Source organism: Molothrus aeneus, chromosome 1 (assembly GCF_037042795.1).
Source record: "Molothrus aeneus isolate 106 chromosome 1, BPBGC_Maene_1.0, whole genome shotgun sequence".
In the NCBI taxonomy this organism is placed as follows: Eukaryota; Metazoa; Chordata; class Aves; order Passeriformes; family Icteridae; genus Molothrus; species Molothrus aeneus.
In genome coordinates, this window is record NC_089646.1 from 29358599 (window position 1) to 29385946 (window position 27348).

At 36.9% G+C, this 27348-nt stretch overlaps 1 protein-coding gene across 1 annotated transcript in view; it reads right to left on the bottom strand.

Moving 5' to 3' along the window:
• The window catches only part of AGMO (alkylglycerol monooxygenase), a 187130-nt gene that overhangs the window by 142837 nt on the left and 16945 nt on the right, over positions 1-27348 (bottom strand). Inside the window, exon 3 of the mRNA XM_066565154.1 lies at positions 24077-24228. Within this exon, the coding sequence (XP_066421251.1) occupies positions 24077-24228 (152 nt within the window). The remainder of the gene's footprint in view (positions 1-24076; positions 24229-27348) is intronic.

Consider the following 27348-nt stretch of genomic DNA (forward strand, 5'->3'; position numbering starts at 1 on the left):
GTTGCTAGAAAATTTTCAACATGTACAGTAAGAATTTTCTGAAACAATGAACAAAAGAGCAAACGTTGTAACATAAGGAGATAAAGTCTGGGCAGCTGTACAGTGGAGGAACATTAAGTCCACCTGCCATCAATTGCTAGGGTTGTCCTCATTCACTCCCTGCTCACCTGCCAGGGTGGTACATCTTTCTGTCAAGCAGATCAAGTTGGATCTTCCACTGGCTAGTGTTGCCTTAAGCTCACTAATCTACATGTCAGTAGCTTTTCTGTTTTCTGTGATACATTATGGACATGTATTAATTACACTTCAACTGCCCAATTATGCTCTATTTTTCACTCCTTTCTCCCAGTCTTGATATAAACACAGCAAATTAGCTCTTGCTGACAATTCTGGTTTCTGTAAGGGAATCCTGAGCAGCCTCTTTACGGAATTTTAATTTCTTTTTGATTAAGCCTGTGTGAATTTAAACTCTTAATCAAAGCTCTTGCCAACATTTTAAGTAAATTGCAAAGCCAATCAAGACTTCCTCATTTGCTCTCATTATGTTTCACCTCATGTAAAGTTTCCACTTGGGAAATGCTGAAATGTTAAAATAGCAAATAAAGAAAGGAGAACTTGCCCTAGAAATACAACAGCACATAAACTCTACCAACATACATTTTGCTCCTGTCCCAGCTCCAAGTACAAAAATGTAAGAGTCTCCCTCTTCAATTCAAATGGCTTTCAAGCTGGCCCTGCATACTTGTCTAATTATCATACTTTCCTCTGTCCTCCCTTTTCTTCTTGCACAAGAAATATGAATTTCAGGGTAACACAAGTAACTTCTGCTTATGTAAAACAGCACAGAGGGATAAAAGAAAAGCTTCAGGTACAGCCCAGAATTAAAGATTATGTCATCTCTAATACCTGCTGCAATGCAAACCCACCTAAATGGTACTGTAAGTTCAGTTAGCTCAAACAGCTGAAGTCTTGTGATTTTTGGACCTAGAAGTGTCCATTCCATTTTCAGTCACCAGTACATAGCTGGCAAACACACAGGTCTATGGCTTCAGTACTGACTGAATAAGAGAGGATATGTATATTCCATAGACACATATATTGTTTGAACAGGTGCAAGTATAAACCACAAAGAAAGTTTCTCAATTTCATTCAAGACTGTGAGATTGGCATGTCATCAGTATGCTCCAAGGAGGCTTCTTCAGTCAGCTTTGAGAAGGTCCTGTACTGCAAAGCACCTAACTCAAATGATTAACAGATGATAAAAAGATTTAAAAGGTCCCCTGTAGGTTGACAGGTAATACATTATATAAAGATCTTTTCATCACAGCACGGCAAATGTGTGGAAAGTCAGAGTGAATCAAATATATTTGTATTGTAACCATTCTTTCTGCATTTTCTTATCTAATCACTATATTTAATTATTACTATAGTACAAACAGAGAAAGGAGAGCATTTTCTAAGTTGATATTTCAGTGGTATTTCATTCTTTTTCTTTGTGATAAAGAATCATTACAGTTTTAACATTTTATGTAGAAGGCCATGAGGAATCTAAAATTAAAACTGTTATTAGAAGCAGTTGAAAGCAGGCAGTGAACTGAAGCTGTGCCTTGCAATCTTGGCTATTGTTGTATTATTGCAGAGTCCCATAGGCAGCGCTCACATGTACAGTACAGAGACTTCACATCCTGGCTCTTTTGATTCTTTTGTCTGCCCTCCAACCTGCGCAGCCAGGAACTTTCACTTGAGAAAGATTTATGAAGCCTCCGCTAACAGGGTCAGCCCTGTTATATCACCAGAGGGGTTCTTCTTAAAAATAATAACATCTATCCACAGCTCGGCAGGGCGGTCTCTCTTGGCACTCGCTTTCCCTGTTTGTCTTAACAACCGGCGCACACAAAGCCCTCGGCTCCAGCGAGGATGGCCAGCGATTCCCTTAGGCACGGTAGCCCTGCTTCCTGCTGCCTGCCAGGCCTGTGTCAGCTGAGATAACCCACACCTCCAAAACCCACTTCAGGTTTATGAAGTCTTGACTCCTGTAGCTGGTGGGGTTACACCTTCACATACTAGGAAAAGCTTGCAAATCTGCAAAATCCGTAAAAAGTTTGCAAGGTGGACTAATAAAATTATTTTAGAGACTCTGATTCTAATCAATTACAGTGCAAGACCATTTATTCTTATATGCCAGTCACTGCTATATCATTATGTAGTCACCCTGACTGAAAAACTCCTGTCAGTTCTAATAATTATGAGAGTGTTTTGGTACTATGTTAAAAGCTACTTCCAAGGCTCTTATGCACTTTACAGTGCAAGTGGTTTTGCTATTCATTGCATGTATCATTTGAAAGAGGGTATTTTTTTTTTCCACTGCAGCTATCAAATATTAAAAATAGGTAAGGAAAAATTATTTTTACAGTCATTTTCTCCAAAGGAGTTCATGCTTAGAAGCTTGGACAAATCCTCAGGTAATATGTCCTTCTCTGATATTTCTTAATAAAATAAAAAGTTGAACATTTTCCCAATCTTCCCCTCCCGCTTAAGAAAATGCTCTTAAATTTATTTCATTTATTAAGATTACATAAAGTGTTTCTTTCACAGTAAGCATTCCTAACAAGTTTAGTCCCCTGTGCTGGGAGGAGAAAGACTCTTTTCATGAATACTCAGCCAAGGGTTCCTGAGAGTTAATACTCCCACTCTTCTTCTTTGAGTGTCAAGGGATTTTTAACATCCGCAAAACAGACAGGAACTTGGGTTTCTGCCTTAAGAAAAGAATGGATTTTTTTTTCACCACATAATAATATGCTGTGCAATTACCAATAAGAAAGGAATATTCTCTACTATAAACTAAACAATGTGCAAGAAGCATTTATTGGTCATTTACTGCAAACGGCATAAGGAATTTAAATTAAGTTTCAGGGTGAATATAGAAAGCAAGCAACATAAAGAAATCCTGAGCACTATACAGTGCAAATTATTTAAATGATAAATAGAAGTCTGTAATATGACAGAATATTGAGACATCACAGACTAAATGTTCACTTTTATAAAATACTGATGACTAGTAGATTGTATTCACTGTATCAAGTGCTGTAAGATCTAAGTATAACATGTTCACATAAAAGAAGCATTAGTTTCAAATCAGCTCTGTGTGGGAGCATTTCCTTTCACAAATCCAGCTGGAGGACAGGGCCTGTATTAAACTAAAGACTACTGCTTCCAAAGTTTAATAAGACAGACGGAATGAAGATTCTGCCATGTCCATTTACTGTGTACAGAAATGGGGGTTAATCTGTCTTAAATTAAAATGTGCTGCTTTTTTTTTTTGGCTAGTGGGAGAGTAGATCAGTGAAGAAAATCCTTCATATGATGGACAATTTTAAGTCAGGAAAGAACTAAGGAAAGAAGTCAAATTAACATTGATCCCACACAAAAGTTGTTATTTTGCTCAGAGGACACTAATGGTATTTTATTATTTCATAATAAACTCATCCTGAACACTGAGCAGTTGGAAAAATCATTCAGAAATATATGCACACGCTACTATCAAGCAAGAACCTGGCAGTTGTAAAAGAACTTTCATGCTGTACAAAACCATATTTTTCTCTCTTTGACCCATTTTGCACATACCAAAATGCTTTTATAAAACCACAAATTCCTGAATCAGCTTACCTTTACAAAGAGAATATTAGCAATTATGTATCTGTCTTCATTAATCAAAACCACTTCCAAAAACTTACTCCTGATTCTGTACAACATAAATTTTGGAGGTTGCTTTAAGGTGTGTTCTCCTAACCCATCATCAAACTTTTCCATAGGCAGTGAAACAGCAGCCAGCACAGGATGCTTTCAGAGGGGGATACATTCCTGCTGAAAGCAATATAAATCACCAAGTGTGAAGACTTTCCTGGGTGACCATAGGTTGTGTAGAATTACACAAGCTAATTCGCAGTTAGTTCTTTTGCATATTGCAAACCAAGACAGCAAAATTTAACACAAACTAATCCTGTTCTGTCAGAGACTTAGAGCTTGCAATAAGGTGTTTTTCCATGGCTATCAGAAACAAACCAGATAGGTAAAGGATGTATCCATGAGCAGCACTTAGTTCCACATGAGCAATTACAAGAGGTCATAGTCATTCTGTAAGAGAGAACACTCTTCAGGCACTCATGGAAAGAAGTACTCTTTAAGTTCTTCCCTGAGGACATGATAAAGTACTATTATTCTCCTTTAAATGCAAACTTTTTTTTTAAAAACAGCAGATATTGATGCTCAGGTCAAATCTGGATCTATAAATATTCTTTTAATCCTCACATTGACTCAGGATCATAGCTTGGGGTCAATCCAAGTGAATTAGAAAATTTCATCATATTCTGGCTTATGTCAGTGTACTGATTTATCTCACCTTACAAGTTATGCCATCAAAAAGTAGAGCCACGTGATTCACAAGTTCATGTCTTCCAAGATGGGTCCTGAATATGTGACAATTCATTTTGGTTTCGCAAATGGAAAGTTCTGGTTCTGGTTTAAGAGATCTTCATACTGAGGATACCACCAAAATAATTTTTAAAAAAATTCTTGTTTCAAAATTAAACACAATTAAAAATATATTGAAAGTGGCATTAAAAAACTATAGCATGAATATTACCTACAAAAATTTTAGGCATTTTCTATGGCTATATTTTCATGTGTGCAACTCAACAGTTATGACATTTAGTAGCAGTCGAAGCTAATATACACACAGAAAATCACAGGGATGCTCTCAAAGTGTCAGGATATTGACTATCAGAAGTTGTTTGCCATTCAACAGCTGTATGACTCAACTTTAAAGATGTCTTTTTAAGAAACAATACATTTTGTTACCCTAGTGGCCTCACCCTTCATAGTGTCTAAAGGTTTTCATTTGTCTCAAGTAAACATTTTATAATAGAAATTATTCCATATATTTATAATGTGACAAGCATATAAAAATAGCCATCTATTAGATGTGCACAGGTTCAAGAACATTTTTTCCTGCAAAGATGACTTTTCCATACTTCCTCCACTATGGCTGGATGTAAAGTACATTACAAGTCACAGGGCAGTGAGGGAAAGGCCCTCCCTCCCAAGCCAGCAGGGAAGTGCTAGAGTCTCAGCACATCCCCAACAACATTTCCGTTGACCTTTTCCACATGTAAACGAGGCTCCAACTCAAAGGACACCCCTCATCTCCCAAGCAACAGCCACAACCGTCCTCAGTCCTTACTTTGCAACAGCTCACAATCCCTTGCCTAAAGATGTTAGGTAAACTAGAAACACTTTCCAAAGAAATGCAGCCTTTCCTTGCCATCATTTTACTTTCTCCACCACCAGGTCAGCTATGTTTGTACTATTTCCCCAGGTCACCTAATTTTCAAATTTCCAAAGTGCTTAGAACTCTGAACAATGGAAGGGTTTTTCACTTGACCCATAGAACAAGGAGAGTTACTCTACCGTGGCACTAATGTCACCAGCTCCCAGACATTAATTGCAATCTTTGCCAATACACTCACACACATACTACACAGCTAAAACAGATATGGTTAAATATCAGCTTTGTGTAGCACCTCCTCTCAAAACGGTGCTATTGCCATAGACTTACACACCTTGATAATTAATTTTGGCACCTTAAGTTTTAAAATCTAGATTATAGAAATTATAGAAAGATTACCTACTATTTTAAAATTAATACTATGACTGAACATTAAATACATTCTGTTAAACCAATTTTGAATTCTACACGTTCTTTTAAAATGTCAGTGCCATCATCACATCCAAGACACTGAAAAACAACCATTCACTGCAGAAATTATTCCCTGTGCTGCTAAGGAATTATACTTCCAGCAAGCAAATGATGAGTTACTTCTGAGATAATACTTTTATTTATGCTTCTTATGTTACCTATATTCAAAAAGGAAGTGTAAAGTGAATTGCTCAGTCCTTCATTTCTTCAGCTTCTTAAAGACAAAAAAACTATCTTATTTTGTGCACCCTGTATGGAATTTACACTATTGGAAATCATGCTCCTATGAAAAACTATCGCTTCAGTCAACTAGAAAATTAAAGATTCACTTCTTCAATGAAAACAATGAAAAAGCTCTCATCTAAAACTCCTATATTCCTAAAATAAATTAATCTTATTTCATAAAAAAACATGTTTTCTATTGCCAGGACCGTGCCATCTAATTGGAAATCTGAAATTGTAAGAAAACTTTGGTTCCTTAATCCATCGTATTTCCATAATGTAAATGAGGAACAGACTTCCTTTAGAAGTCAGCTTTGCATTTTTACCAGATACTCTGGAAAAAAATTGAATCACAACAGTAAAAGAAGTATGGATTATCTTTTCGCAGAACTTTAAAGCAATATATTAACATATAATAAAATAATAGCATCAAATTTTGTTGCAGGTTTGTATGTTTGTATTCAAAACTTCTGAACAACAAAACCTTTTTATGTTATCTAAAAGCATAAACTAATATTTAGTTCTCTTTAATATCTAGTAAAAATATAAGTATTTAAACATAGACACCTTCTCTGAAAACAACAGCTTTCACTTTTTAAGATTTAAGAATCTTTAGGGGAAAAATACAAGAACAGGGAAGGCATTTTGAATCAAAAAAATTTCCCCATTTCCCTGCTAATTTCAATTCTAATCACAGTAGCAGTTTGCAATTTACAGTAGCAGTGAAGTTGTAACTCTTCTCCTGCACATTACACCTGGAGACTTCCCGTAGCAATTTGGGTTTTAAATTAATGATATATGATAATATTCCTATTTTGAAAAGGTTTCTCCTCATTGATCTCTCACCTTCAATTTTTAAATGTTCCTTCTTCTTATAGGGTATTCCAGAAGTGTTTTGCTTTATTTCAATGGTCATGCATTTGGGTTACAGCACTGCAGGCAGGGGTACCAATCAAAGGAAAGACAGATTTTTCAAAGAAACATGAGGCTTTCCTTATTTTTATACAATCCTACAGCCATGACATAATTTTTTCTTTTAATTTCTTAATCCAGATATAATTTCATGACCCTTCTCTTAATATATAGTATGTCACCATGTTCAATCCTCAATGATTTAGTAATATTATACCTCACAAACATACAAAATCAAACATGGCTAGGTCAGCTGTAGTACTATCAACACAATCTGCTTTGAAAACATAGCCCTCACATTACTATTGTTATGAAATTTTACTATCCATGTCACACCACTAGATTTATTTGGCACTTGCAGTCATGACTTGTTCTTCCGGAGGAATTCCTCTATAATTGAGCATTAGTTATTGTACCATTAAAATGCAGCGTTTCCGTAAATTTTAAACAGATAACAGCACTTTCTAGCAAGTGTTTTTTTAGATACAAGTTTATTACCTAGTTACAGGGAGGGGAAAAAAAAAGTTGGCTAAAAAAGTTTTTCCTTTTCTAGTTAAAATAAAATAAATGAGGTTAACAGAAAACATCCTGCCATTGCCCCCAAAGGAATATTCTCCAACTACAAAATGATTGAGGGCCATTTCTGTAAATGTAAATATTTTAAAATCTAATGTAATAATAAATAGTTATACAACATACATTTTCTAATGTGATCTTTTGTATATTTATACTATAAGCATTGATACTTTATAAGTATTTTTATCTATTTCTTTCATTTATGGGTTGAGGTTCAACCTTATTAACAATGGCAATGGTCCAATGACCTGGTAGAAATATGCAGTGGGCACAGATTGCTTCAGCTCCGGGGCTTACTCATATTTCAGATGAGGAGTGGACCTGTGCAGTTGAACTATTATTTTTCCACAAAAATGCCAAGAGACTGGGATGAATAGGCTCCTTTCATTATGCTCTGAAGGAAGAGGAAGACTAAAAGGTTCATGGCAAATTGTGTCCTTGCATAAATGTCAGAACAAAGTAAGGCTCCGTGTAACAACGTTTTCTTTAGAGTCTTGGCAAGTATTTCTCTAAGAAATTCTGAAGAATTAAGCTCATGATGTCAGACATACTTTAGTGAGTATGAAGGATTAATATTTTGTATCTCTCTGCTGATCTGCTCACCACTACAGGAACCCAAGGCAGAAGTAAACTTTTGGTTACTTTAACCTTTCCTTAAAGCAGGGTGCAGAATCATCATAACTCAAACCCTGAGTTCAGGATGCTGATTGATCAGAAAGACTGGCCCTTAGGCATGTAATGTAAATAACACTGCTCGCTGAAATCTTACTTCCATCCAAATATACATGCCAAAAGCAGAACAAATCCCTCAAGATCATTAAGAAGGCCAAGGATTTACTGGGATTTTACCGTGCAAAATAACTTAGTCAATATTGTAAAATTAGTTGTAGAATTAACAATATTAATTTGCATTGCAAATAATACTCTTGTTTATATGAATATATATATGTATATATCAAGTATCAGATTGCAGTATTATAAGTATTTTTTACTAGATTGTAATCAGCATTACATCATGCCCTCTTTAACAAAATAATATTTAATGGGCAACATGTAAATGCAGTGCATTATAAAGAACCCATGGAGTTACTCTCAGTTAGGGATAGAACAGTAACTTAGAAGAAAAAAATAACAATTTTCTACTTTAAAATAAATACTAATCTCAAAATAGTTGTACAACTGTAAACTCTTTCAAAGTTTAACATAGCAGTCTATGGTTTAAATTTCAAATCCTTAGAAGTATTGCAAAAAAAAATTGTATAAATAATAAGTAAACAAAATAATCAAAGGTGAATTGCCTTGAGAATAACATCAGGCCAATCATTAAAGCTGCTGTGGTTCAAGTATGGGAATGAATAGCTATGCTCTGGACTACACTCTCGCCCATTTGACTGTGCTAGCATTTAGCATTCAAAGCCACTGCCAATACAGCATTTACCTGAGTCAAACTTAGGGCTCACAACACTTTGGCTTCAATTAGCATTCCAAAGCTCTCTTTGGAACAAATCACACATACAGTGAATTTCTTCCTGAACTAGGCATCATTCCCTGCATTTGTATTTTAGTTGTCATTACTCAGTAGCTAATCCTGTTTTCTATTTCGTTCTGTGTCCTCTGGCACAATTTATTTCTGACTTTACTTCTGTTGCGCTACTTCTGAACCACATGGCAAACACTTTCAGCAATGGCACAGGTTATATAAACATTCTCTACCAAAGTTAACAGGGGTCTAGTAACCCTTTGAAAGTTAGAGATAACTGTGCATTTCACTATTAAACCAATACCTGCCAACTGAACTTTCCTATGTCAATGTCTGACATAACATAGACACAACAAGCACTTGCAGGGTTTTTTCCCTAAAATAAAACAGTTTTACTCAGTCATTTTCAATTCGACTTTACTTTGGATATACTGCAATCAAATTAATTCTGACAAAGTAATAGAGTTTGGGCTGATGTTTGGATGTGACACCATTAAGGAAATCTGTGCTGCAAGAAGGAAATTTAACAGCTGCTTCTGGAGGAAGCATCTTTATCACTGAGTCAGAAAGGAAGCAACTGCTTAGCATAATTTTAAAGGCAGCTCCTCTGTCACAGGCATCATCACTCAGTTGATGTGTAAAAACCATTTATAAATATTAGCAATCATCTGGCATTTTTCAAAAGAACAGGAAAGTTAATCCTGTTTCCTGACTGAGTTCTGTATTGCATAATTACATTCTGACTACCTAAGTTCCCCTGCAATTTCAGTTAATTACAGCATTATTCTTACTTCCTGTCCTAAAATTATTTGTGTAGTAACCACATCCTACTAGAATGGAAGATGAAGTAAGCTCTGTGAATTATTTTGATTAATATGTAAAATGTTGTGCTATCATCTCACACAAAACCCCACTACATACTGGATATTATTTCCAACTAAAAAATAAGTGTGAAACTTTTCAGCAATTACATTAATGCTCAGTAGCCAACCTCTCAAGGGATGCTTGTGTTACTTGACTAATAGATATACATCTGTACATAACTAAAAAATGTTAGTTCAGCCTTTTAGTGAACATAAGAAAATTAAAAAATCTTAGACCTCTACATAGACGTAAAAAGTATACAAGAATAAGACACATAGTATATATAAAAGTATAGTCTTTTTTTTCTTGCCATTGCCTTTTCCTTTATAACAGAGTAGAGGTAACAGTGTAGAGAGCAATTTTACCCAACTCATCTGGTAAAAACTACTATTGCTAGTTCTGAGCATTGAAAAATCATTATATTTTCTTGGCAACCATAAACTTTAGAAGCCTAACTATTCAGGAAGCAACAAGAATATTTTCAGAAGATCAAACAGGGCTGCCCAACTTTGTGGCAAAAGTATATCTTAGCTATTACAGGTGTTAGATGCTATTCTTAGTGTCTAATATAAAAAGAAGACTTTCATTCACTTTTGGTGCAAACTCTAATTTTGTAATTAACAGCAAGCCCTCTAACAGCTTCTATAGCACAGGGTTTTATCCCTGAACTATGCCAAGCAGTAGCCATAAATCAGTCCATCATAAATTTCCTCATTCCTCCTAAACTCATCCTGACTCTGCATAAATTCCTCTGTACTGCCTCAATGCCTACTGTTTTCTTTCACATCTCTCTTTTCCACCCAGCAATGCTTTCATATTCCACTTGCACATAAATTATTTTCCTATCTGAAAGTACCCCACTTTGCCTGTCCCCGGCTTCTCCTAATTGTTGTGATATCCACAGGAACTCCCAGGAACAGAATTAAGCCACTTCTATAGTCACTTTTTCTTCATGGTCAGTTTCCATCTCTCTTTCTCTCTTCTGAACAGCTCCCCTTCCCTCTTTGTATGCAAAGACTCAGCAAGAATTGCATTTGGTGATACTTCCACATTCTGCACTTTTTAACATCTTTCCTTGTCCTGAGCACATAACACTTTCCAGCAATGTTTTGAGCATTACACAGAAATTGAGACACGTTATTTCTACATCCTTGCAATTGCCAATCTTCAGGTCATGCTCCAGAGCCTATTTGTTCTCATACATGACTGAGAAGAAATTATTAAGTCATTGAAGAAATTGGGTGTTGTAAATCCTGTGCCTTCAAAACAAGTATTTTGAAAAGGTCTCTATGTTTTCTGAGGAGGAAAAGGCTGGGCTTCTGTAATTATATGGCTGTTATATTTTCTAATGTTTATAAAATGGCAGAATGGGAACACAAAAATAAGTCTACATAAGCACATGAATAAAAACCCTTTCAGGTGCTTGCATTTAAAATTGTAGGCAATGCCAGTTAAGGGAATTTACAGTGCTAGAACATGTTGCAACACTGCCTGCCCAGGAGAAGAACAACTCTGCTTAAAAGTTGGTAGGGGGTGTCTTTGGGTTTTTGTTTGCTGTTTGTTTTGGGGGTTTCTTGTTTGGGTTTTTTGTTTTGTTTCAGTTTTGCTTTGTGGTTTTTGTTGTTGTTGGTCTGGTCTGGTTTTTCGTTGTTGTTTTTGGGTTTTTTTCTTAAAGTTTCACTCTCCGCATGCTTGTTTTGGAGCTCCTAAGAAGTGGGGAGTTCACACAAATGAGTTAAACACCTCCCATGCACTGAAGCCGTCTCCAGCCCTCAGGAGATCTTTAGCCTAAGGAAGCAGAGAAATACCTGGCCGGCAAATTTTACACGCTGAAAGGGGCCTCCTCTGCCTCACTGCTAGTATGGTGGCAAGACCCTCTTATCCCTCATCAGCAGAGGAAAATCCCTTCCACATTAAGTACAATTATAGGCGAAAATTGGCTGCCAATTTTTGAAAATCTGTCACTTTAAGTTTTAAGGGAGGTGGTTTCCGTTTCAATTTTAAATATATCTCACCCATATGGGAATAATACACAATCAAATCCAATATTTTTCCTACTGTGTAGCAGCTAAGTTATTTACTTGACTTTAACAAGATGTTTCTTTCCTCTTCCTAAGTTTGAGAGCAAGCACAGGCTGAGATGAGCTGTGCTGTTCTATTAGCAGGCAGCTGCTTCCAACTATTTATTTGAAAAGAAGGAGATCTGTATGTTAGGTGGGAAGGGAGAGACTTAGTGTAGGCTGGGGAAAGGGGAAAAAGTCAAGCTTTGCATTTTTCATTGTCATAAATAATAAGTTTGAAACATGGGAATAGAAAACGGGAAACTTTTAGTGACTTGACACACCTCTATCCTACTGCTGGAAAATTAAGAGAGTTCCATAAGCTGTATCTCCCTTGAACTAAAGACAATGCAGAAAGGGTGCTGAGTTAGCCATGCAGACATAATGACTATTTAAAAAATGCCACTTGTATGCTGTGCCAATCTGCATGTTCAACCTACATCTGTTCTTAAGACACTACATTGAAGGCAAAACAAAGTTTGATTTTGAACCCTGCTTCCCGCCCCTCCCCCCACCCAAATGTGGAAATAAATATATAGCATGTTTACTATTTACAACTTCCTCCTCAGGAGACACAGGTAGAGAATTCATGCTTTCCAAAATGTAACCTTACACATCTAGCCAGCAAACATCTGGATATTTATCTTCACTCATCATTTCCTTCAGTAAGTCCAAAAACTGTCAGTTTTTTCAGCTGAGATTCAGCCCAAGGGAGTACAAAAAAAAAGTTACATCCTTCTTTTGTCCAGGTTTTATAAACTGCTTTTTACCTTCTTCCCTGGGATATCAGTAAGTATAAAAATAAGCAGTCTGGATTCCTCTGACTGTGGCTTTTATTCTGTGACTATGAACTTCTGTAGTCACAGGGTGCATACATATGCAATTGAAGTAATTATACAGTCACATCTGCATTGCACACATAACATCCTACACCTTTAAACAAGCTTATATATATATATATATCTGTGTGTGTATATATATATATACACATACACACATATATTACATACTTCCAGTACATACTCAAATCACAAGAATACAGATTGATTTGTGAATAGACTATAAAGCAAAATTTATACCAATTAAACTTCAGACAGACAAAAAAATCACCTTCAGAATTATTGTAATGGAAGGACTGCCTTTAGTCTGAAGGTCCCAGTCTGAAGAACTCATCCCTGAGTTAATCCCTTGCTCTGCCACTGTGCTAGGAGAGTCCTATCTGCTTATGCTACCCTTCCCCTCTTTTGCAGAAGGGAACAATGAAACTCATCTCCATTGCAAAACATTTACAGTTTAACTATGAAAAAAAAAGTACACTAAGGGACTCAGTTATTATCACCAAAGAAAGATATTGAGCAAAGGAAAATGTGAATAATTTATGAATCAGTTTTTCTTCCTGTTCAGTAATTTAGACACTGCTGTATTTAAAGTTTCCGTATCTCTGTTCTGATATCCAATCTGAAATTGCTTTGCAAAAATTTTCAGACAAGAAATGAAAAATTCAAACAAATACAGTGTTTTTTTGAAGTTTTTGTTTAGCTGAGGTTGCATGCACTTCTTCCCAAAAATTTCTCTGAACCAGCTTCATTCTTTCCAACTTAACTCTGCTTGGTGAAGTTGAAGTGCTTTTACAAGAGAGGCAAAAGTAATAATCATACCCATATCTAAAGGAAAAAGAGCAGAAATTAATATTGTGGCCTCCTAAAATTCAATCATTTAGTATGAATTTATTGTATATGTGTACTGTGAACACTTTGCATGTTGTCATTTGTCCCATAGGAATGCTGCAAGGTGTTCATGACTCAGATTCATTTTAACGATATGGTCCAAGGGAATCTGCTAATGATATAACAAGACTACTTACTAAATTCTGCATTTCTCCACAATATTTTTAGATATATTTTTCAACTTTAAATCAACCAACCCCCCCCACCCCCCCCATGTTTAAGTAGCAAAAGAACATTTATAATAAAAAAAAGTCATGTTAGCATGAGTGGGTAAGAGACATCAGAAGAAGAGCAAATCTGGGAAGAGTAGGAAAGAATTGAGTGTTGGCTTTGACACCTTCGCTCATTCCTGCTTCACATCCATTCTAGCCAATGAACAGCCCAGGAAGAGTTCCTTTCTTATATTGTTTGGGGATTTTTTTTATTATCTTAATCTCCAGTCAGAAGTACATTAAGTTAAAAGACTGTGTGGGGTGAAAAACTCCTTTTAGTTTTAGTTCCGTAACACAGTATAGGTTACCATATTTTAAAAAATACAATATTTTTTTATATCTACAAAATTTTAGGATCTCAGTAGCTTTATGTGTTAATAGTGACTAAAATGACTAAAATTTCAAATAAAATAAAAGAAAGCATAAAAACATGTAAAATATATGATGCACATATAAAGCATATATTTTTCTTACACCACTGTGATGTAAAATCAATAAAATCCTACTTTTTTGCCTCAAATTAACAGGCCAGTTTCCAGGTGATGGAAGCCATGAACATGACATCATTGGTGTCTGAAATGATTCCTTGTGAAAACATGTCACATGCCATAGTGTTGCTACAGGCTGAGAGTTTGCACTTCCCTTTCCATACTTAGCAATAGCTTTGACCCTCCTGAACTTACAAAAATAAAATGACAAGGTATGCTTATAATAACAGTGATATTTATGATATTTGCTCATTAAATTGAAAGGAATTCTTCTAATTTTATAGAAGTTAAAAGTAGCACAGGCAAATCTCTCCTACGTTTTACAAGGTCACATGTCCAGGTTGAACTACACAGTCTGAAGGAACAGCCACACCATTTTACTGTCAGTGTGTGTAATGTCCTCATCAGAAAGGCTGGGAATGGCCACAGTTTTTTCAGAAGAAAAATTTTTAATGGTTTCTGGAAAATTAGTAACTAAATAGAACAAAGAATTCTCCTCCTGGACCCCACAAAATCTTGCACTTCCTCACACATACATACCAATATGATTTGATTGGTCGCAATTTTTGTTTCCCAGCAGTAAAAAGAAATTTCTTCTTCCCATACAGCCCTGAAAATAAGTAGCCCAGAGGCCGTTATCTAGTACTTAAATGCAAGTACTTTACAAAATCCAACTATAAAGACCGTAAAAGAGCTGAGTGACTCCTATTTAAGATATGTGTCTTTCATACAGCTTTATACATGTGAACATTTTAGATATTTTCTCTCAACAGGATGTTGACATTCTATTTTGCACCTCTTCATATATAATAAAAAAGTAATTTTACTTTTAAAATACTTGGCATTGATGAATTTATTCAGGTTTGACATTTACTGATCCTTGAGAAAAATTAATTGAAAAATAGTGTCTGTTATAAAAAAAGAGATCTAGCAGAAAAGGATTTACTGATAATTTTAGCTACTAAAAGAAAATAAAAAAGGAAAAAAAATCTGGTTGATAATTTTTATTAAGTTACATCTTCCACCAGCATGCTATCAATTTAGATAGAGTGTGATGCAGAAAAGATTGCCCTTCCTACATTCAAAAAGCAGTTTTGGCAGTTTAAATACTTTATTAAGGCAATAAAGATGCATTGAAGGAAACATACATGCAAAGAGCATTGCCCAGATACAATAATGTTTTTTCTGCTCCAGACACACATTAAATGCTAATTGCCAATCTTGAAACGTAAAGTATTTTCAATGGTAATGGCCTCACTAGATTTTTTGCAAGCAAGGAAAACTATTACAGACATTGAGCTTCTGGAAACCCGAATAATATTCTGAAAGGAACAGCTTGCCTTTCGGGGCTTGGGATGGAATGCACTTTTATTCTGGGTTAAAAAGGCATTCTAAATTTCTTATTGTTCTTGGTCCTAATACTGTAGAAAAGGGATATTTTAGCCATGTCCTACTGGGGAACAGAAATGTGATTCCAAACCCTTCAGAGCAGCACATCTGCTCAGGAGGATTGCTGGGTTTGTGTCACGAACTCACATGTCCCAGCTACACAATCACATACTTGCCACAGGAACCACCTTGCCTTTCCCTGCATGTAGACTGTCAAGAGGCTCCCAAGCTAAATTCTGCACAGTTTGAAAAGAAACTTCAAAAGAGCTGTGTGAAGTTGCATCTTCACAGTGCATATTAGCTAAAGCGGTGCTTCAGAGTGGAAACAGAACAGTGTACTGTTCATTTCTTTCTCCATGCTAAAACTATACAGACTGATAGAGCAATAATGACCAGGCAATTTTTACTAGCACAGAAGGAGAAAAAGACTTCTTTTTGTAACAGAGAAAGCACAAGCATCTCAGTGGGCTATCTGTTTTAACAACGCCTTTCATTCCTCTAGGCCTCTGCTTCTACTTTAAAACTGTGACAAAAAAAATAGCTACCACTGTTGGCTGTTTGATGAATTATATGGAGTGTGCTTTTACTCAAAATCTAATTCCTTACAATCACAGTTTCACATCACACATTAAAAAGAGTTGTTCTATTTGGTACCTTTTACTGCTGATCTGCCAATTTCAACAGATTGGTGTAACATGGAGGTGACATAGTCTTCTAGCAAGAGTGTGCAGAGCTGCTGTATCATAAACTGAGGTGGCATTTCCAAAATCACTGCAGTTGGTTTTGGTTTGAAATGAGCCTAGATTAAGTGATTTTTTGCAACTTCTTCAGGAAATAGATATTAACCTTTAGCTGAAGTAACTTGATTTCAAATTAAGTCAAGGGAAACAGAAATATATATTCTGAGGTGGGCTTTCACTTACACGTGAAATACAAGTTTCTAGCTTAAGATAAACATTCAAAGTTTATGACAAAAAAAAATAAAAAGGAAAAGAAGATAGACATAGCTGGACTTCTCTCCTTGAATGAGTATTCGAACTACCAAACATACAATTCTCTCTCTTCAACTTATGAAGTCACCTGATTGCAGATGGTTCTATAACATTTAGGAAGCCAAACACTGTACAAGAGAAGTATTTCAAACCTTTTTTCAGGCAAAACTTCAGTAAGAACTTCAAACTATTCAGAAGAATTAGCTTCTTCTCTTCCACACTAACTAACTAACTACAAAAAGATTCACTTTAAAACTTGGATAATTCACATTTTACTTTATGTTCTGTAACACATTAAAAAACACAAGTATTATGCACCATTTCATTGGTTTTCAACAGCACACTTGAAAAAGCATGTCAAATGAACTGTTTCCCTGCACAGTGAATTGGATGCTTTCATACTCACATCTCCACACAGATGAAAAGGACTATTTTTTTCTGTGTTTAGAATTTGAACACAGCCTAGAGGGCAGCAATCGCCAAGGATACGAATGTGTGAAGACAGCCGATTTTTTGAATTGCCAACCCATGCTAATTTATAACAAACTTTCTTCTCCCACTTCACCACATTTTCTAATGTTTTACTGAAAAAGCATGTTGCAAACTTGCTTTTGTTAAAGCAGATCCAGAACTTTTTCCTTAATCTGTGCACTCAGGAAAAACCCAGGCACTGCAGGTAGGAAAAAAGATTAAATTCTACACTCCAGACACCCATACATCTAACTAATGCATATCAAGAGAGAGAGCCTCTAGAATGCCAATGTAAATCCTCAAAGTAGGAAAATACGTAATACTTTAAAAGATTATTAACCTTGTGCTGGCCACTTTCCCAACCATAAAATGACAAACAAGGAAAATAGAGGAATAGTTTCTTTTTCATTTTGTACTGGGGAGCTCGCCAGATCTTGTCATGGTGGGAGCTTGAGAGAAGATGAATAGTGCTGAGAGGAGATGGAATTAGCACCTGAATTTTGGCATAAAAATTGTGTCATAATATTGTCAGCTCACGCTTTCATTACCATGTATTTCATGATTTTTAAGATACATTGTATCTGGAATCAGGAAAAAAAAAAAAAAAAAGATTGCTTTTGTACTTTATCAAGGTCTAATCCATAACAGTCGGGCCTTTCTCTCCAAGTATCCTGCAGAGAAAAAAAAATTACCAGATATTTACAGAAAACCTACAAGAATCGTGGCAAGTGTACTGTTGAACCCAGACCATGGAGCTGAACTCCTCACCCACAGCAACAAGCCATCTCCTACCCTTCACTACATTGTATTCCCACTCCAGACCACATCCTACAGCAGCTAGAAAGAGCCAAAAATCCACAGCCAATCACTATTGTCTGACGTCCAACCTATTCGCAGATTTGTTACAACCATTATTCTTAATTATCTCTGACATTTAAAATACTTAGAAAATCCATTCACCCGTAAATGTCTTTAGGATATTCAGAAATTAAAACTAAGCAAAAACTCTCTTGTGGATTCCCTCTTATTTCCATCTTCTAAGCTCTTCAGGTTACAAAGAATTTTCAGAAAGACAATTATTATCTCACCACCTGTAAAGTAAAATAGGAAGAGGCTTTAGCTATCTGCATATGCCACAACAAAATTAACAGACTAAATGAGTCAACCACTCATTGCCACTACACAAGAAATCAGTCTTTCAAACAACAGGAACTTGTTATGAACAATAACAATCTGAAAACAATACAAGCAGGCTCCTATAATTTTATGGGACCCTAGACATTCCATATTAGGAAGCCTCATTGCAGCTGATGGAGTTTTCAGGTGAACTTTCTCAAGAAAATGTATGTTTTAATATGAAAAGGAATGGCAACATCTTGATTTGCTAAGATTGACTTTGGTCTTCTACAAATTCAGTGTCCACTCAAAAAAATTAAAAGGCATATAGTAAAGGAATACCTCTTCTTGTAAAAACATAAGAGAATGGTAAAAGACAAGTTAAAAAAAAAACAGGAATATAAAAATAAAAAAATATGTAGTTTATTTACAGTGAACTTGAATGGCAATGAATGAGTCATAGTCACCTGAACCATGTATTTATTTTCAATTCATGTTGTATTGTCTTCAGTATTAGACTAGAATCAATCAGAAGATGGAACAGAAAATATGACAACCAGCTATGACAATAGCTTTTGCTATTTTTGTGAGGCTAGTAAGGACAGTATTTTAGTCTCCTGCTCTCATAAACCCCTTTAAAAAATAAGAAAAAAATCGACTGACAGAACAGCAAAAAAATGTTTTCTGTATAATTCACAAGAAGAGAATATTTGTCTCTTAATGATTGTGTATCAATTCCCTTTGCAATCAACACAAGCTGTGACAAGAAAAAGAGCAGAGCCTCCTCCAGTCACTTGACAGTTCCCAACATTTTCTATCTTTCACTAGGGTGAAATTAAATTTGTTTCATTTTGGATAATCAATATGGTACTCAATTTCTAATTAGGTAAACATTAGAAATTTTTAAATTTTTCCACATGTAAAAATAAGCCACATGTAAAAATATTTTTCCACATGTAAAAATAAGCCTAAAAATACAACCACCAACCCTACCTTCTCCCCACCTTGGCATGTAAAAGAGCACCACAATTTGCTGTATTTGTAGAGGAACACAGATTTTCCTGAAAAGCAAACCTTGTAAGAAAAGGCAGACATCACGTTATTATAATGAATTTCCCATAAATCCAAAACCCTGTAAATAAAAAATTACTTCAATATAATATCAATTGCCAATATAACATCTACATAACAAGTCCATGCTAATATACTGAGTTCAGACAAGTACATGACAAAAAGCAGATGAAAGAGGCACTTCAAAGGCAGGAATGGATCAGATAAATACAGACAATACAATCATATGATTTCAATTTGCCCTCGAAAAATTATCAGCAAATATAGATGGTGAAGAGACTTTGAGCCTCTGAGCTGTGTTTTCCTCTAACAAAGTTAAACTCATCTCCTTAAGCAACAACAAACACTGTATTGCACTAGTGTCCAGTAACACATTAGGATTATTATTACTACACAATACATATATAATTATCAGAAAGAACAGGACTGGCTTTTACTTTTGCACATTCCAGTTGTTTTAATGGCATCAATCTTGAGACACTACCTGTGCCTATTTATCCACTCTGGCTCCTTATAAAACAATGGGTTACCTGCCTGTGCACTACTGACTCAGAAAATTGTCTGCTCTCTCTCAAGTCTCCACTTAATCCCACAGATTCTCAGCTAGCACATCTGGCTTATGTCCTGCTCTGTGGCTAAGTTGACCCCTATGACTACTGAGCTGAATTGTTGAGAAAGACATGCAACACAACCTTGTTTTTCAACATGGTTTATTTCAGTCATCTTATGCACACAGCCTCCATACATGATATTTTTTTCAGGACTGAGTGGGTTGTGAACTGCAGCATGGTGTAGGAAAGAGCAGCCAGAAACTTCTGAAATCAGTTCTGCTGCTGAAGGAACTGTAACAAAAGATGCTCACTGGGAGAAAAGGCAGAAGCAAATTAAGTCATGGCTAAGAGAAACACCCCTCTAAAAGAACTTCTTTAAAACAGGAGTTGAAAAGTTTACAAAACTTCCTATTATTTGAAGTCTTAGAAAGAAAAATTTCTCAACATCCTCAGCTGAGACATTTTGTCACAGTCTGAGGCATGGTCTTTTGAATTCCAACATTAGTTTTCAGGGTTTCCTTCTTTGTCCTCTGACCCTTCAGAAGCTGGACTTGGCAAAAAGGTTAGTCTTGTGGGGTGGGAGAATCTGAGAAGCTTGGAGTCTATTGCTATACAATACACCTGGTGTAGAAGGCTCATTTCTCATCCACTATAAATAAATTCAAAATTATTAAGAGACACACCATTAACTTGAAATTTTATGCAGCAGCTGGGGAATCTACTGAGGATATACTCATCAGCTGAGGTCTATTTTATGACCTCAGATGTAACTCAAACCATCAGCTCATATTGGCTCGGCCCTTGGCTGACAGGGACCTTGTCACGTATCCCGCAGGGCGGCTGGAAGCCACCAGCGGACAATGGGGCGAGCGGCTGACACCGGCCAGCGGGGCCCAGGCAGAACAATGCAGCTGCTGCGGGGCTTGGCCCTGCTGAAGGAAACTCACTTCTCCCAGGTTGTCTGAGGGGAGGGACGCTGAAGCAGTGGAAATTCCCCAGCACTAAAGGAGAACAAAAGAAGAGGTGTTGGAAGCTGCTGCTAAGAAGAGACAGCTTCTTCCAGGGCCTGACAGAAGAGAGGAAATTACCCCAGTTGACAGAAACACACTCTGTTCTGCAAGATGTGATCCTCCGGGAAGTGTAGATTAAAAACTACTCCCTTACAGAGCACCAGAGCCTTGCAAGCCCCCACTATTCCCCACTGGAGCACAGGGTTGAGCACACAGCTGTTGCCAAGGGACCTGCTCAGGCCAGGGGTGGCCCTGGATCTAGCAGAGCCCCCCACAGCAGAGCTGGGCATCAGACACCCGCAGCCAGGACCTGGGCTCTGCACCAGCACCAGTGTTTTTGAACGGATCTGGAATTCTCTAGATTTCCCTCTGTGATTAAAAGGTGTGGCTGCTGAAGAAATCAGTTTACAGAGCTTCCAAATTCCTTACTGCGGTTGTTATTTGTCTGCAACAGGAGTGTCCCTAAGGCCAGGGCGCGGGGAGGGCGTGCTGGGGCTCAGCACTGCTCTGGGACCACCAAATCCCCCTCACTAGGAGGACTAACTCTACAAGGTCTCTGCACCTGGAGAGAAAACTTGAGGAGTAATCCATATATGCTAGATGAAAATACCTGGTAAAAATCCTTCAAACCCACACATATCCTTCCCTAAAAAAAAAAGTTTGAAAATAAAACCTATGACTTTACAGTATACTTTTTCCAGTAGTACAGCCATTATGGGTTTTTTTTTTTTACTGAAACAAAGGGAAAAGTTACATTGATTTATAAATTCATTAAAATGCCATGAGAAAGAGCAGGGTCTAACTAGACCCGTTGACTGCCATGGCTTTTGGATCAGACCCAGAAGAATGCTGGAGTAAGTGGTGAAGCATTTTATTTCCTAACCTTTCAGTGGCTACTGCAAACAATGGAAAATACAAGCACATACTTAGAATAACTCTATCCTTTGCAAAATGAGATCACACCTAAAAATACTTCCTTTTGTTGCTGTGTAACTTCAGTTTAGGATAATAGCTATTACATGCATATAGTGAAGAGGAAAAAATATCTCCTCAAATGCAGGGTAAAATTTTTATATTGCAAAGTAGGGTTTCTCCTACAGAAGAAACTTTAAAATCTGTAGTGATTCAAGACAATTTATGAAATAGTAGAATGAAAAATCTAGTTATTCATGTCTAACATGAAATAAGGCAGTAAAAATGCCAGGGGATTGAGTTACCAAATTATTGCTTGCAGCCAGGAAAAGCTACATGATGATGATAATTCCTAGTATCAAAATTATATCAAGTTCTAAGAAACAACTAAAAAAATGTATCTGAATTTTAGTTTTTCAGTTTGAAACAATTAGAGCTAGCCCACACAGCTTGAACTTCCTGGGATATACATGTGCTATTAATTTTGAACTTTGCTGTAGGATCCAAGCCTGAATCACCAGGCCCTGTCACTTTCTAGTGCAAAGGTGTGTTTTGTCCGCCTGTACCAGCAACTTTTCCAGTGCCCTTTCTTCTCAATTTGCAAAGATATCTTTCCTTTTTAAAACCATCTCCTTGAATTTCCTCAGCAACTTTCAGTGCAGCTGACTTTCGCAGCTGTGTTGCTGTGCTACAGATTTCATCATTGTTTGACCAGAGAAGAGTGTGTTAAACCAAAATCCCCACTTAGAGTGATTTTCTACAATTTTTCATCAGTTCCCTGCTAAGTAGCACAGATCTAACAGCAAAAAATATTTCTGTAACCTGAAGAAAAGTAAATTAACATTTATTGAATAGTTTAGCACTGACCTTCTTAAGAGAAGAGCAGCATTTTCTTACAGCTTCTTCAACTCCATTACATATAGAATTGGCTTGTTTTTATTTCTAAAACACCTATTGAGATTAATTCCACCTATTAAGTATTCCATCAAAAACAAAAACAGAGAAGAGCAAACGCAAAGTTGCTGCAGAAACAGAAATATATCCATTGCTTTAGAGAATGCAGAGATGGCCTTGTTCCCTTTTCTGCCAGTGGGAATTTTACCACTGACTCCAGAGAAAGCACAGCCAAGCTAGTGATTTTCTAACACTAGCAAGGCAATTTTCTAACACTTGAAGGCAATTATTTTTATTTTAAAACACAGGAATAGCCTCCTGCTCTTATGCAGTTCTTAGCCTGAGGCTGTAGCCCTGCCAGCACTGTTAATGTCATTGTTTGTGAAGCATATTCCCAGTCTCCCTACACCCACGCAGGGCTCCCAGCTCCTGGCCGTGATGTCCCCCTCAACACATTGTTCCAGCTCCCCCTGCTTCCTCGCCTCCCGCCCCGTCCCCCGCCATTGTTATCCCTTTACACCCACCCTGCATTGTTCTCACACCCGCCTGCCATCCCCACCTGGGAGGGACCCTTCCTCTCTCCCACTCCTCGCAGCAGCTCAGGTTCCTTTCTTACCTACTTCCATATATTCCACTGACCTACTGGCAGCAGAGCATTTTCCCTTTCTGAAAGCACATTACAAAAAGTATCATTACTACATCCCACAGCTTCTGCAGGCGGTGGGCACTCAGCTTTGGGAAGCCCAGTCTAAACCCTCTTAAAAAAACAAAAAAAATTTTATTTCATTGCTACAGACTTTAGGTCAGGCCCAGAGCTAGGACTGATAGAAAATAATATTGCATTTTCAGATATGTTATAAAAGGCTAGAGCTGATATTTGTTTTCACTAGGGAACAGAAATATGTAATGAGACAGACATACATGTACAGAAATGGCTGACATGATTTACACAGGCTCCATTATTTTGGCCATCTTGCTTTTTCCTGCTCTCTAGTTTGTACATCCATCAGATTCTTTTGAAATAGTTATCTGTACTTTGCTGGATTTTTCATACAGGTATATAGGGATATTGAACGCAATTTTTTATGTACTCACTATTTTATCCTTACTTTTTTTCCATGATACTTCACTTTCTCTGTTGAACTGCTTTCAAAATTATACTCCTTCCTTTCACAACATTGTGTTCATTGTATTCAGTATGATGCATTAACTATTTCCCATGCTAAAAGTTTATCTTTGCTAACCCTTGGGAAGAAGAGCAGCTATATATGCTTAGAGTAGATCAAGTATAGAAACAAAAATGAATACCTCACTTTATTAATAGGTATTAATGTATTTTGTATGCTGAAACATGAAAAACTTGTTAAGTCTTACCATGGCTCATGCGATGAAAGCAGTAGTATGCAAAGTCCACTCCCAGAAATGTCAGATACCATGTCCATGGAGAGTCCCAGGGCAGTTCAAAGAGTCTGTAGTTATTCCATACGTATATGTAACTAATTAACTCAATACTTCTGAATAAAACACTGAAATAGAGATCCAGAAATTTTTATCAGTAATTCTGTCAGTTTTAATTTCATAACTTTTTATATATTTACAGTTTACCAGCTGGAAATCTTTTTACAACACATAAAACCACTCTCCAAGTTCTTCAGCCTCTGTCAAGTGACGCTGCTATTGACTTCAGTGGAACATTTGCTTAGTGTCTACAAGGTTTCTAAAACCAACTCCCACCCACTCACCACCTATGTTGTGGCATTAGGTACACTCAAAGGCTGTGTGTACACTCCTGTGCTCTGCAGGCATTATAGTGTTCCTGTTCTCCCAAAACTGGAAGAAACCCATACTTGCTAACTAGTAAGTCAGAAGTGATTGAAGAGCAGCAGCAATTACACTGAAACACTAACGTACTACATTAAAATACCTTTACTGCTTCCACTACTAGAGAGAACATGGAAGGGGGCAGGACTTCTAGGAGCATTGAAATGTTTGATCTGCTCATCATATCACTTCACTTCAACAGAGGATAAATGCAGCAGGAGACAATGACCAGTGCCTTTGAAAAGAAGGGGAAGGGCAATTGCATTCTGATAGAGGGAAAGAAAAAAAAAATAATGAACCTGCAAAGGCAAGGAAAGCCCCCAGACAGCTCTCACTGCCACTGGACTACAGGGACAGGGTAGCTGTCCCTGGCCTAACACAGGCTCAGCACTGAGACCAGGAGAAGGAGAAAGAAAGTAGCTCTGGAATGGACAGGCCAAACCTACTAGTAACTCTCCACAGCTGCTCAGATTAATACAAATTTGGGTTGCCTCCTCTCAGCACCCTACTACCTCATTTCCCCAACTGGGGCCCTGAGCTACCTCTAAACAAATTACTTAGATTTTGCTGGATGAGATTTTGGAAGCATTAAACCCAGGTTTGAATGGCGAGAGGCTGTAGGCACTGGGATGGCCCAGGTGACAATTAGCTTAGGTAGCTGTGAAATGGTGCCACAGATGCAGATGGATATATATTTAAACTGGCAATTTTGTAGAAGAAACCAGTCCACAGCAGGATTTGTAGCAGATTCCTCACACAGTCTCCTACTACTTTCCTCTGTTGTGTTGCTGAAAATGTAGTGAAACAGTGGTAAACTGAATTAAATCAGCCTCTGAAAAGCAGAAAATGGAAAAAAAGAGAAGTAGGGGAAAGATACTAATCATAGAAAAGTCACAAATATCCTTTTTTTATATATCAATGGCTGACATTCACCTCAGTTTAGGGCCTAAGAGTAGGAAATAAGATAACACACACACAAAATGTGGTTCTCAGATGTTATGCTGCTGCTGTTCTGTGGGGGGGAGTAGAAGAATTATCAGCAACACCTTTGTACAAAGTCATGCGAGACTTTAAAAACCTATAAAACATATTCATAGTTGAAGAAAGACTCTGGGATACAAATTCAGGTAGCTTCCAAAGAACACTGCAGATAGCACACCTGTAGACACTACTTAAATAGAAGGAGCAACAAACCGCACATTTGTGTTTCAGCCATGCAAAATCCCACCCAAAGGACAGACCAACATCTCTATTTCACCTTAGTCTCATCTAGAACTTCACCTTACATTGAAATCAGCTGAAAGATTCCCTGCGCATCTCTGTCACATTTGCTCATTTTTGCCTCAGTACCACTTCTCAGAGATATTTCTCTCAATATCCTCCCTTTTTTGCCTCTTTTTTTCAGATAGATTATTTTTGATATAGTTGCTAGCATGGCCAGAAAAATACTAGAAACTGCAAAACCAAAAAAGGATATATACTCCTTCCCCTTTAAAGACTTTTTTCACACATCTGGAAAACATCCCTGAAAAGTCTGGCCATGCCCTGTCCTTTTGGGCAGCTGCACTGAAACAGAAGGGAAGCTCAGCAAGCATGGTTGTTTCAGCTTGCAAGCCATCCCCCATGCTATAGCTGAACTCCATCTTTTTGCTTTATGCTTTTTACTCAGAGCTTTTATACACCTGGCATTAGCACCTCTTCCCATGGTGTTTTGAATAGACCTAGAAGAAAACACCTTGAGTTTTTGTGGTGCTAGTTTCTATTAATGAAGAAAAAAAGTAATCTTTTAAAAATCCCAACCTCCCAATAAGAGCCTGCAAGTACAATAGTATCACATCCACCATTTTATCCTGAGAGCTGAAGCACTGCAAGTAGCTGTTGCTCAGAAGAAAAACTAATATTTTTTTCCACAGCCAGGTGCACATCTTACCTGCAACTTATTCCCAGCTTTACTATAATCATACAAGTTTTTCTCTTGAATAAAACCAAGACACAACAAACTCCATGAAATTTCATTTCATTTTAGCAGCTTGACCATGAAGAATGTCTCTTGACTAGCAAGGACAGGTGTATCTAAAACTTCAAAAACAACTTGGCTGTGCCCAGAAGGTGGACCATACACACCTGGAACATGTTTAATTTTCATAAGAGCTGTATTCTATAAATATTTTTAAAGAAGATTATATGTGTCCAAGCAGATTTTTGCAATTCACCTCATGAGGAATCTGTAAAGTTCAGTATAAATTCTCAATCCATTTCACAACAGGTCAGAAGGGAGCTGATATTATTGAACACAAAGAAATGGGCATTTCTTAACATCTTTTCAATGACCAGGAAATTTAAAACACCTCTTGCAACATAGAGTATCAGTTATTATTAGGTACTGTTTTCTTACTTTATTTTTCTGCTTTTATTAACATATAATGCCTTTGCAGTACATCCAAAGATATGTGACCTCGAACATTTCCTCCATTTTTGATCAGATTTCAGTATTTCACCCTTGAGTCCTTTTTTTTTCCACAGGCTGAGGCCAAGGTGTAAACCTGGAGCTAACCCTGCAACACATTTTTCATATATGCAATTTGCTCTGCATTCTTTCCTTCATGCTTGAATCACAACTCTACAGCACATAACGTTAGCTGATTACTGTAATTAATTTAGAGTAATCCATCATATTCCTAGGCAGTGCTGGAGAAAGATGGGTTGCTTAACTAAGTATTTTTTTTTTATTTATAGTGTGATAGGAAAGACCAGAGCTTGCATTCAATTACAATTCCTAAAGTGGACTTGGAGTTTTAAAGGTTTATATTCCCCCTTTTTTTCCC